A 14,296-nucleotide genomic window follows, 5' to 3' on the forward strand; every position below is an offset into this window, starting at 1 on the left:
GCGATTACCCAAGCTCAAGCTCAAGCTCGGAGGTTAGTCAGGGCAACCACAATATTTATAGCGCTTCACGTGTCATTCGACGACATGCGTCCAACACTGATCAACCTTGACTTCAATGGGCTTTCAAGCAAATTTATAGATTTTTGTGTCCAAAGCCGATTTTGAGCTATGGAAACGTTGGGTGAATAACATCAAACATCGCTCATACATCTTCCATCTTTCATCTTTACCTCTTTACCTCTTTACCTCTCTCAGCCGGCAGAGAGGTATTAACGCTCAAATCTTTGCACCCCAAATGTAACGCTCTCGTTTTCGAAATTTTAAACTTGCACTCCAGGTCAGATGCCGAAATGAAGTGGTGCGAGAATACAGTAGCACTCTCCACCAGACGGCATACAAATCGACACAGTGTCTCCACCGAACAAAATTGCATCGCTGTGTACGGTATTTATTCTCCGTTTCACATTTGTATCAAGCAAAACAGATGCGTCTGACAGTATTGAGAGAAACTGCTGTCTGCTTGCTGGAGCGAAACGGTGTCTTGAATAAGTTCACAGTTTTCAGTTCATTCGTCTCTAACCATGAAAAAGGCTAGAGTTGTGAGAATCTGGCATTCCTCAACATCGAAACTGCTGAATAAGTAGCTTACCACAGGGACATTCATGCCACCGGAAGCAACTTGCACTGTAAATAGTGAACGATCAGAAAACACAGTGGAGAACTTTCTGGAGAATAAACGACAAATCTCTTCCGTATCCGAACAAGCAGTGCCCTCGTACGACATTGCGATACATCCATGATATTTGCGCTGTTAGTCGTATCGCCAAAACGATTCTGGTTTTTTTTTGCCAAAGTCGCTCTGGAGATTACGTTAATATTGTTCTGAGTGCTGTTAAGAGGGTATTCTAGTGTAAAGGTACGATTTTTTGACGTTTAGCGAGCTCCGAACAAAAAAACAAAGAATATTTTTATCATCAATTATTTCATTACTTGTTTATTTATCTTCTAACAACAGCAGAAATGAACGGAATACGTCACCTTTATCTAAAATTTCATCTTAGTTATTTCTTTCCAAAGCATCAGATATGCTAGATAGTCGATTTTGTAAAAATTGTAACTAATTGTAGTCGACTCTTAAAGCTGCTTTACTTATTTCGAACAAACGAAGGAATGAGGAATGATTTCACTTTCTCTCGTAATTTTTCTCTCTAACAACTGAAATAGAACAAACAGAGAGATTGAGAAAAAAGAATTAAATACTCTTCCAAACACTTCACATCATTCATAACATCCATCACAACATTTCACTGTCCAAAAACATATAGTGTTGAAATCGGTCGATGATTTGTAGAATAATCGGATTTAACAATCGACACAAATCAAGCAGTCAGGATAACTCCCTGTAAACATTAATCTATTGGTCATAAATTAGTGAAAATGCAGTTGAATCCACTTAGCACCGATTGGACCTGCCACTCGGAATACGATCAAGGCGTGTTGTTCTACATAGAAAACTCAACTAAATACCAAAAAAAGGATGCAAGCAATATTACGTTGAGATGGCAAAGTACTTCTAGAGACTATACTGCCGATCTACTCATAGTTGTCTCATGTTACTTTTTGAAAATTTTCACTTTTCATTATAAAACGATGTTTTTATGCATACTCTTCCGGAAAAACACAAAAAAATATTATTTGTACTCAACTTTTAAAAAAATATCATCAATCTCAATTTTCCCATGTTCATATTCTAGGCATAACTGTCCCACCATGTTTTTTTTAGGCAGGGCTAATGTTATCATTTGGAAGAACGGACTAATTCTCAAACAAATAATTATTTTTAACAGAACACGTATACACTTTGTTATCGAATGCTTAATAACAATGAGATGTATATTCTGCAAAGGCGTTGCGGATCACTCACTGCGATCATACCACTGTTACGTATGCTGTTACATATGCGATATCACTCCACCCAAACTAGCATTGGCAGAAAACATTTCATCTTCGGCAGAAATAATGCTTTTTCGTGGGCTGAAGGATCAAATGAGTAAATAATGAGCTGTAAAATGTTTGTATGTATGGCAGACATATCTTTCATTCTTCTTTTTTTCATCTCTTTTGGGATTGTACCAGAAAAAAGTGCATACAATATCAACGGGAATCGATCCACAGCCAGATGTAGTACAAGGCTGTTTAACACGACCATGCTATCCACATAGCCACATACATCTCATTACAAAATGAAGTTGAAAAGTGTTTTCTAAGAATAAAAAGGAGAGCTTAAAGCAGATCTATACCCATCTCGGTTTGGGCCGTGTATTTGGCAAACTATACGAAAAGCTTCAATACGTGCTTATTTGTAATGTGTCTCCTGAAAAATATTGGGGAGTAGCGCATTTTCTGTTATTTTTAGGCTCATTTAATGTAATAAATCAGGTTGCCAAAACATGTGTTAAAAATTAATTCTGGGTGTAGATGAAAATTAAAACCAATAAGCTAGTCCCAATTTTTTCGCGAGTGTAATTTTTTTTTTTGAAATAAGACTTGCTCATTGGCTTCAACTTAATATGTCGATCATCAGAATCGGTCGAGTAGCAGAGTTACCATATTGACACAATAATCTGTATTTCTACAGATTTTTTTGACTTTTTCAAACCAAGAATCTGTAGATACAGATAACAGATTTTTCGGGTTTCATACAGATTTTACGGATTTTTAAAACAACGTTCCAATTATAGTTACGACATGAGGTTAATAATATTTTTTCCCATCTCACCTATTTTATTCATATAGTCTTCGAATCTGTTTAAATGAGAATCATCTGTTTTTGATATTCACATGTAGCGTGATGTCCTTCATTCTGATGCAAACGAATGTATTATTTGTTAGCGTTATTAGCGTTACTTATTTATTAAAGGAACACTGTTTATCTTTTTCTTACTACAGCACAGAGAATGCAAAATACAAAAGAGTGCTCATACTTTCGTAAAAAATCATTTGCTTTGAGAGTTTTTTAAATATCTGAGAAACTATCTAAAAAAAGCATCGAGATGTTTCGATGCAGGATTGCGTTTTCTAGAACATATGGGAAGTACACGAAAAACTCCAATTTTTAGTGCCCGATGCTCAGGCATTTCATGATTAATTATGTTTTTGCGCCAATCGATCGGGACACTCCCTCACAATCTTTTGCTATGCTATTATAAAATTTCCTATAGGTAATATGTCAAAATAGCATTAAAAAAGTGCTTCTAATTTCCCATATATTCGTGTAGACCGCAAGGTGTTTCCCTTACACGGACTAGAAAATCGATCTAGTCCGTATTAGAAAAACACGTTGCGGTCTAGACATTCATAGTGATCTTTCGCACAGCCCAAAGCGAAGGGATTTCAGCGAAGGGAGGTTCAACTACGGCCAAAACAGAAAAATGAAACGAAGTATGAACCATTTGAACGACTTGGTGACTAAACGTATTTCATTGTTTTTTTTTCTAAACTACGTTATGCTATTAATTGTTGTATTGAACATGAAAAACTGAACATCAGAATTTACTGAGATTAATTCGGAGACCAGAACACTTTATCTTACTCTCTTGAGCAATATAATAGGACATCAAATTTGATGTAGTAGGATCAGATTTTGGAGATTCTGGAAAGCATCTGAAGCTATTTACGTCGGTGTTGAAGCTGTAGAAACAGAAGCTACTGAACTGGGCGAGTACAACACAATAGCTTTTAGCACCATCTATTGAATCTTCAAACGGTTGAACGACGAGAGTTTGAATACAAAATAGGAATTTAAATAAAAACATACCTGATTAATTTATTTAGAATAGTTAAATTATATCTTTCCGTATCCTAAGCATTATCTTCATAGTAACTTTATGTCCTCTTTTCAATCGTTGACAGTTCTCCAGCTCTTGAAATGTTGTCTTATCATACTTCCTTTCAATTCATTACAGCCATTAAATGTTTGTGTGTACCTGAAATATATTATAGTGAAGGTACCTACGTTGTGCAATGTAAACAAGCATGTCCTGATAACTGAATAAACTTCCATTGCACCACAACGAAGCTCTTTATTCTTACTACAGTGTATATGCTTACTGGATTTATATGGATACCATTAACATCGTCTAATCAATAGTAAATATGTCAATCTACGATACTAAAGCTCCAAAATTGGACTTACAAATTAAATGCAGATTTCAATACAGATTTTTTGAGAAAAAACTAAGATAAAAATATTTTTTTAGACCAAAACCACATATTATTATGGCAACCTTGTCGAACTGTCGAGTAATAGAGTCTTGGCTTTAAATTGATTGATCGACATATCAATTGAGAGCCATAATAATCTTCTTTGAAAAAATAATACACTTGCAAAAAATTTGGATTTTGTTTTCGTAATTATTGACTGTATTTGTTTTTTGTTCTTTTCATGGCTTTGAATTAGAAGGCGTTATGTCGATCCAGCAGTTCAAAAGATATAAATTTTTGGAAAAAGGCAAAGAAAAAGAGGAAAAAAAAATTTTTCGGACCGTAACAAAAAAATAAAAAAAATACGGGTCTGATATTTTGCGATAAGGAACGAATCTACCAATTTTTGCGGAAATCTGAGAACCGGTATATCGGTTTGTCATGGAATGGCTCATACATTCCGATGCTACTTGCTACGGCACCAATTGTGTTTACTTTTTATGATATTAAACTACAGTTTTACGGATAGTTCTCACATGCTACTTCTCGACAAATTTCACCTTTCTTTATAAAACGAAGGTTTTATGTATAATCTTTCGGAAAGCACAAAATAAAACTTATTGTTTAATCCTAGAATTTCAAGAAACAACATCAAATTCAATTGTCCCAAACTGATATTCTAGGCATAACTGTCCCATCATTAATTTTGTATTGCTAAACTGAAATGCTTAAAGCTTCTGGTAGACAAATATGCAGTTTTTCTCAATTGTTGATTTTAAAACGTGGGACAACTATGCGTAGAACGGTAGCATAGTTCTACCAAAAAAGAAGAAAACTCGCGAAAAATTCGAAATCTGAAACTGAATCGTGTTGTGCCACATTATTTTGTTCTAAGCTATTCTCTTTGACACTTCGTTTTCCAGCTTGTGTTTTTTCGATACGTAATTTTTCTTTTCATCAATTTACAGAGAATATAACCCATGTGATGGCAATAATTACCTTCAGTATTACCTTCAACATTCTACATTATATGTGGACGAGATATTTATTAGATACTCGTCAACACCATCTCTGCAAGTCACTGTATTCAAGAAATTTAAGAACCATACATCCAGTTTGTTGTGTTTAACTGTCGTTTTGTTCAATTTAATTCCAACTTTAGGACCGTGAATTTTGAATGACTACACTGCAATTCTACCCAAATATGGTCTAAGGTGTGACGTGTAAAAATGTACCTCGACGTGTCATGTTTTTTAACCGAAGAATCCTAACTTTGATCATATCTGCTATCATATTCTGATGTAATTTTATAAGAGAGTTTCTATTAGGAGCCATTGTTTGAAACCGTAAGAAAAAGCCAGAACTCCGTTGTTTGAAATTTCGAATTTTCGACGGTGCGACGGTCTTTCATAAAAAAATGATGAGTTAAATGCAACATGTTTCACAACTCTTCCATTCTATTTATTGTTACTTTTGAGTAGAGAATTTTGACGGAAGTTGATGGTCATAATAAACACTGTGACCAAAAAAATCGGATGATCCCAAGCAAGCCGAAGCTGCAATCGATTAATCTCATTATTAACATCACTTCTAGCCGACTACGGCGGTAAGACGCCTAGAGTCGAACACACAAGATATTGCAAAACTATAGTTTCTCATGTCAATCCGCCAGGCGTTATCTACCAGCAAATACCTCGAACATCATTATTGCGCTGTATAGAAAATGAGCATAGAAACGTATCGAAAATAGAGAAACACATTAACTCCCTTTCTCCCCCACATACATAAGACTCATCTCAAGCATTGGATGGCGGAAAATCGGCTGGGTGGTCGCGAGGGAGTTACTAATGTGAAATAGAATCTTTCCTCGCCGTTGTACAAAAGATTATTATAAAATGAAATCCCACACAAAACGAGAAACAAAAAAAAAGAAATGGAAGTGAAGGGAATGAAGAAAACGCCAGGAACGGGTTCATTTCACCATTCGATGTGAGCTGCTTTTCTTCGTCTGCCAGCAGAACATTAATCGAAGCGAGATAGAATGATAATAATGAACTCATACATTGACTGGTTTCACCATTGTTCCACGGCGTCTATGCGCTCAAATACTTACAATACTTACGCTAGCGTGACGACCTGGGCGAGTGTTGGTGCTTCGTTGCCCCACCTTTTTATCCTTTTTTAATCGATGGGCGGAGCGTTATGCACATTACGTTTCCATTCTTTCCATTCCTCAACCATCGCGTGTGTGTGCTAGTGATACCGAGCACTTGCTTCATCGCTATGCACGAGAGGTCTCTCACAAATACCATCTCGGACCGAGGTTATGAGTTTGGATGGGATAGCCATCTTTCCGGATGCTGCGAGATACAGTAAGCATTGAGCATAGCACGAGCACGCGACTCTTTCTGCTTTCGGCTTTTCGGTCGGACGGTGTGTCGGTACTGACTAAGCGGTTAGAGAAGAAAGCATAATTGACGACGATTATTGTGTGTTGTCGCGATTAAATGCGTGTTGATACAGCGTCTCCCCGCTCGGAACGAACAAGTGTATGAGTGAGAGAAACTTTTATTAAGTGCGAGCATAGCTGTACTGGGAGTATTGAACGGTACGACAAAAGCGCAACAATAGCACCAAAAGTCATTCGAAATCAATTCTCGGTGCGTAGTCGAATTGGATTCAATTTCCTTAGAATTCATTCGTTCTCTCTAGGCCTAGTCGTGCGGACGCGTATTTTCGGACGAATAATCGAGAACTAATCGCGCTAAATCAAACGAATTAATTGCCGATGTGTTTTGTATGGTGTTCACGGTGTTAATTGTAATCGAGTGATGTTTTGAAGCCAGGTTGGCAAAGTTGTGTTGAATTGCGAATCGAAGATAACTAAACTGTGTTCGAGTGATTATAAAAAGCATTAAACAAAAAATCACAATAAGTAAAGAAATCGTGATACTGAAGTGATTTGTAAAATATACAATTAGACGAACGAGTGAAATTGTAGTGATTCTTGATAAAATACTCAAAGTGATTCGTAATCCAGTAAATCTATCAATCTGGGTAGTCAATATTTGACGGACCTGGGCGGTGATAGCCCAAGAACGGGACCATTGGCGGTGCCCACGAGCTACGGCGGAGGTACTCCCCAGCAGTCGTTGACTGGATTTTCTCGTCCGGACTGTTCTACAAACTCATTTAACCTGGCGGCGTTTAGATCACCCGGTTTGCTAGGAACGCATGGATTTAATTTTGGCAACAACTTCGGTTTTCGAGACCCATCGGTGTATGATACATCCAACGTGCCCCCAGCGCCTATTCAGCAGCACTTGCCTCAGACAAACGGTAATAGTTTGTTGAATCTAGCCCAAGGTTTCAGAGGTACTGGCGACGGAAGTCCAGTAAATTTGTATCTTGGGACGTCCAGTCCTGCCAGAGACACAAACTTGGATTCATACTGTTATCAGAAGAAAGATTACCCCGACAGTCAGGATTTGAATTTCAGCGAGCATAACAAAGACGACGAGGTTAATATTCTAAGCCGCGACAATAGTCCGAATGGAAGAATAAATTACAACTCTGACAGTTCGGATAACCGGGAAAAGCGCCAGGATACCTGCAGTCCAGTCGAAAGCTCCCGGTCGTACTCTAGTCAAAACAAAGACGATCTTTCCGGCTATCACAGTCCCCATAACGATAGCTTAGGATCACGGAGTCCGGAGAACCTAACCCACGTCGGTGCCAGCAATCCTGCCATAACACACAACAACGGTGGTTACACGCCCAACAACATCAACGGCTCGAGCATCGCCAACAACAACAACGTAATCAACAACAATCACCTGAAGGCTAAGTCGCACACAATATCGGAAATGTTGGACCACAAGCTGCAGCTGAGTTTCCTGGGGCCTCCGTTGGCTGCGCTGCACTCGATGACCGAAATGAAAAACCAGGGTGGCAGCCCCGTGCAAACAACATCCCCGCAAACCCAAACGCACCAAACCGGTATCGTCGGCGGAGGCGGTGCTCCTAATCCGCACGGGATCGACACGATACTTTCCCGACCGCCACCAGTCACCAGTGCCCAATTGAATGCCTTAGGAGGTTCGTATCACATGGGTACGATTGAATGAAATTGTTTTGGATATTTTGATTAGTGTCGTATATCAGCATTTTAAGTTTGATCGGATACTGTTCTTTTTTGTGCGACGAGCGATAATTTCATCTAAGAATTATATTATAATTATTCGACTTGTGTAAAACAATTGTGATCCTATTGATTTTCTAATCGATTTTCATACATTTCATTACATTTCCTCACGAGGCAATTTGAATATCAAACAACATTATGTTGCGCTTTGGGAATTTTAGTCATATTTTGTGTCAATTTTTACTACTAATTTCAATTATAACTACCATACAATTTACACAATAATCACTAAATTTTGATTGCAAATCTATCATTAAATTTGCAGTTATATATAGCTGATAACATGCTTATTTCAATACTTTTTAGTATCTTGGGTAGTCATTCAACGCAACATCCGACGGCGCATTCCTTTAATGTCTTTAGAGGGTGCATTCCGCGACGATGATCCTAATTTTCTGGAGAAAGCCAAGGATTGATTCGCATTTGTTCGAAAAGTGCTGCCCAATCCGTGTGCCATTAAATTTTAAGATGTAAAGTGATCAGTAGCTTGAGTATATCATTCATAAGAATGTGTCAAATGACAAGTGTCAATGTTTATTGGAAGCGCACTACGCTTACATTCAAACGTCAGATTAAAACTGACATGCAATTTTGACGGATGAGTGCTTTTAAATTGGGTTTTGCCCCACTTAGCGAAGCCCCAATAAAAAAGCGCCCCAATCAGAAAACCCTCAATTAGCGATTGTGTACTGTACTAATTTCTTAATCATTTCTATGGAATCATTTTTCTGGAATCATTGTTCGCTTATGCATTGTGGTTCCCATGGCCTAATTGATAGCGTGGCGCTTACCAAGATAGGGGCTTTGAGATCGATTCTCGTTCGTGTCAGAAATTCTATCGTCAAATATAGTTTTTCTGGCTTGTTGGTTGGTTCAGGAGAACTGTCTAGGGTGTGGTGGGATTAGCAAATGGGCATTGTTAGTCTTCAAGAAAAACCACAAAAATACAAACGGAAACAGTTCCTCTAAGCCAGCGGTACTCAACCTCAACCTCAACACGGGTTAGTGACGGTGTCGCGGGCCGCAAAAAAAATATATAAGGGTGATGTACATGATACGATCGTTTTGTTAACATAGAATTACAAAATAAGTGCCGATGAGAACAAACATTGAAGAAATTTGTTGTTAAAACTCTTTGATACAAATGGACGGAGTTAAATCAGAGGGGACCAAGTCGCAAAATTCAAAATTTCGAATTATTGATTGCATTAAGTTATGCATTTCGTAAGCCACATACCACATTTAGTAGATTTGGGAAATCACACGTATAGCAGAAATAACGTATCTAAAATGTTATGAATGATCAATGAAAACCCTTTATAATACCCAATTTCAAGTTCGGTTTTCTCGGAATCATAAAATATCACATAGTCAGGCCTGACTTACCACCGACCAAATATTTGATAGCAACGACGAGGGCCGATAAAAAAATGCTTTCACTGAATGAGAAACGTGAACGTTTCGCGAATCAATTTGAGTAGATTGTCATTTTTTAAGCATTTATTAAGCACATATACTGTTGACTGCTCGCTGTCTAGAGCACTGAAACTATATTATCTTGTTGATCTTCTTGAATATATTAGAAGTTTTTCGGTATCTCTAAGCAAAATTACATCTCCAACACAAAACGAAGCCGAAGAAGACGCAGAACCGCAACAAAAATCCGAATAATATCTATTGTTTGGTGGTGAAGGAGGCGAAGGCATAGCATCGAATAGCATCGAAATAAATTTTCACATTCAGTTTTCCGCCGAAGAACACAACTCTCAAAGCTGAAAAATATCTAACATTACTTTTAACCCGGAAACAACAATTGAAATCACGAACATTGAATGATCGATTGAAATAAATCACAAATAAGTCATTCACGATTTCACAGTTATCCAGCTAGTGACTGGACGGCAGCGCGATTTTCCAAATGGTATTTCTCAAAACCGAGTTGTTGAGCCATTCCGTGCCAACCCGATATAGTGGCTCTCAGATTTTCGTGAAAAAGGAGTATTTTGTTCCTTTCCGCAAAATAATATTAGACCCGTATTTATTTATTTTTTCAATAGGGTGCCCATTGTCGTTTTGGGGCGGTTCGAAATATCGACCTTTTCCCCTTTTTCCGAAAATGACTTTTTTTTTAAATTCAGGACTTGTGAACTACTGAACCGATTTAGATGGTCGATATATCAAATTAAAGCTAATTAGCTTGGCTTTTTTGGGAAAATGTTACATAAATTTTAGGTTCTGATTTTTTCATTATTGATTGTATTTGTTTTTCATAGTTTTCATGGTCTCGGGACCAAGATTGGATCTTAGGCGTCGTGTTCCATCAGTGTAACGGTATTCTTTTTGACCACACTACAATTTTTTTTATAGTCTGGCTAAGAAGTGCTATATTGCACCTTCAGATTATTTTGGGATCAGGTTCAGATTCCTGGAAATTGTTCTCAAGGGAAAAAACATCGACTCTATGGACATCATAGAAAATACCGTAATCAGTTTTTGAAGTGAAAGCAAACACATTCTGGGAGTATAGAAGTTTGAAGTTACCTGAGAGATGACTAATGATTGTGGAACAAAATTGTGCATTTATTTGTCTATAAAAATTATGCCAAAAATCGTCACGAATTTTCCGGACAACCCAATATGAGCTATCCTGATATTTATTTTCATTCTTTCTGATTTTTTAAAATTATAGTTGGTAATCCTGCCTTAGCCTGCCTGCCAATCCTGATTAGCAATGGTATTTAAATATTGTACATCAGCGAGTTATATTCGGCCACGAAAACACGATAGAAATCAGATCGTCTGAATTGAAATGCATTTATTCTGTTGTGTTCGTTGTTGTGTTGTTGTTCCTTTTCAACAGTTACGGTCGTCTAATTGAGACATAACACTCTTTATTTACTTTATTTATTGGATCAGTTGACCAATCTATGCATTAGAAATAGAGACAGAAAACACTATTGTCAAGTACATCGAATATTAGAAAATATTCATGCACTGATCACTGAATTTTAGTTTTGCTTCGCAAAATTTCTGTTATGTATGCTAAGATTTCTAACGATTTGGCAGCTCCATCTACAAATATTTTGCACTAGTGTATTCACATATTTGTATTCGCGTTGACGGCGTTAAGCTTCGTGTTCCGTAGTTATGGAAACGAAAATGATAATGGTTGTTCAGGTGGAGTGAGTCCACTTTCAAGATAGAAATTATGAATTAAAATGAACTTTTTCGTATCAAATCTGTATTTCATTTAATAGAGCTACTCGCTCTTAGGCAAGTGATGAAAAAATTGGAACGAAATTACGTCTGATAATTATTTTATATTGTTTGGTGACGTTCAGAGGTAATCTTTATGGTTTATCTGCTAGAATTTTTCTTAAACGAAAATTGTGTCTGATAATGATTTCGTATTGTTAGGTTGGGTAAATTGAACAAGACCTGATTATTGAGAGTCAACCATCGTTAGAAATATTATTTCTAAAACCGACTGTGGGTTTTTACTACGATTTGTTATTTTGATTATGTTATTATCACATGTCTTTGTTTATTTATTTGTTTTTTATTCAATCTATAAGACAGATAACATTTCATTTCCTGAAATATAATAATATTTAAAAATTGTATTATCGATATTTTTTATTTTACTGTTTTGTTCGCTTCAATTACCCTGTTCGTAAAACCTATTTTCAACAAAATTTTCTTTCTGAATAATTGAGGAAACCGATTTTTGAGTGATTTCGCCATTTGCATCTGAAATTATGGTTTTGAAACATTTTGATCTATAGTTGTTGGATGTATAAAATCTTGCTCCCGTGGCCGAGTGGTTAGCGTCATAACTAACATGCCGGGTGTTCGGGTTCGATTCCCGCTCTGGTCGGGGGAATTTTTCGTCAAATAAATTTCCTCCGACCTGCACTGTGATCACGCGTATTCTAGAGCTTGCCACTCAGAATGCATTCAAGGCGTGTTATTTGGCATAGAAATCTCAATTAAGTACTAATAAAAATGACGCAAGTAATACTACGTTGAGACGGCGAAGTTCCTTTAGGAACGTTAGTGCCATTGAAGAAGAAGAAGAAGATGTATAAAATCTAGAAAAAAAAATCTGGAATTAAGTTTCTATCCGGGGGTCTCCGTAGCCACATTGGTTGCGCGTTCGCTTAGTAAGCGATCGATCGTGAGTTCAAAACTCAGGGCCCCCATTGACCATCTTTGTGTTGTTACGGAATAACTACGTCCACGCAACAATCATCAGCAATGGAGATCGATCCACGGTCGAAATAAGATCGATTCATCCATACAACTGCTCTGCTCTGCAGAAATATCGGGCTGCTGTTCTATAAATAACTCAACAATGGATCAACGACTGTCTCCGCTGTCCAGTCTTAACTGTGGATAATGGAAGAACAGATAGAAAACTCTTTCGCCTAAATGGCTACTGTGTAAATATGTACCATTTGTAATGGTATAGAAGGGAATACTCTAACGCCGAAAAATGGCAACTGTGTAATGTGCTAATTATAGATATGATAAATATGTGACATGTACACGATTAAAATTCGGCTCTGTTACAGCTAAAATGCTAATGAGCCTAAAATAAACAAAAGGGATAAAAGTTCAGGTCAGTTCTAAATTGCCAAAATTTTTGTTTGGTATTATTAAATTAATTGAAGCATGTAGCCCTGACCTTAATTCAATCTAATTTCTCTATATATTTTTTTGTTATTTCCGCTAAAACTTATCATTATAATATAAAATCATCTTCAGACACAATTTAGTTGTAATTTTTTCACCACTTGCAGAAAAAAGTGATTCTCAATCACATAGTACTTATTTGATTTGGAAAATATATATTCATTCATATTTTTTTTAATTGCGTTCATTTCACCTGAAAAATCCATCATTGTCATTGTCGCTCCCCAAATTCGAAGCTAAATGCCATTAACGCGAATGGATGCGAATGGAAAGATAGGTTTAGGAGACATCTAAAAAATATTCAGAAACATGCATTTTTCACATACGATGTTCTCAAAGGTGGTGATCGTATTCTAAAAACTAATCATTCAATAATTATGATAAGTTTTGGGATATGATGACCATCGCTTGAGAAAACCGCACGTTTCAGGCATTTTTTGTTTTGTCTTTTTAGCTTTCATCTCAATTTTCAAAGATTTTTTAAAATTTAATACTTCCAGAAAATATAAAAGACCAATGTTTTATAAAAAAATTGAATGCCAGTTTTCTGGATTATTTATATTATAATAGGAGTACCGGTAAGTTTCTTGGTTTTTTTTAAAAAAATTAATCCTTTATTCTGCAAAAATGGTTACAAATTTAATATTCAAAGTATTGCCCATCGCTAGTCACAACTTTTTCCCATCTTTTTGACAATTCACGGATCCCTTTGCGGAAATAATCTGCCGGTTTGTCGGCTAACCACGAATCGGTCCAATTTTCGACTTCATCAAAATTGGAGAAGTGCTGGACAACCAGGCCATGTTGCATCGATCGAAAAAGGTAGTAATCGGACGGAGCAATGTCTGAAGAATACGGCGGGTGGGATAGGACCACCCATTCCAATGTTTCCAAGTATGTTTTGACCGGTTTCGCAACATGTGGCTGAGCATTGTCGTGCTCCAAAATAACTTTATCGTGTCTTTGCTCGTATTGTGGCCGTTTTTCCTCCAGTGCACGGCTCAAACGCATCAATTGTCGTCGGTAAAAGTCCCCCGTAATGGTTTCATTCGGTTTTAGCAGCTCATAGAACACCACACTCAGTTGGTCCCACCAAATAGACAGCATAGACTTCTGACCATGAATATTCCGCGCGGCCGTCGATGTTGATGCATGACGGGGGTATTCATCGCCAGTAACGATTCGATGCAGAAA

At 37.1% G+C, this 14,296-nt stretch overlaps 1 protein-coding gene across 1 annotated transcript in view; it reads left to right on the top strand.

The window, feature by feature from the left end:
* The window catches only part of LOC129773942 (homeobox protein 10), a 123,622-nt gene that overhangs the window by 13,942 nt on the left and 95,384 nt on the right, over window positions 1-14,296 (top strand). The window contains exon 2 of the mRNA XM_055777618.1: window positions 7,244-8,301. Coding sequence (XP_055633593.1) covers window positions 7,244-8,301 — 1,058 coding nt within the window. The remainder of the gene's footprint in view (window positions 1-7,243; window positions 8,302-14,296) is intronic.

The sequence above is a fragment of the Toxorhynchites rutilus genome, chromosome 3, assembly GCF_029784135.1.
Source record: "Toxorhynchites rutilus septentrionalis strain SRP chromosome 3, ASM2978413v1, whole genome shotgun sequence".
NCBI lineage: Eukaryota > Metazoa > Arthropoda > Insecta > Diptera > Culicidae > Toxorhynchites > Toxorhynchites rutilus.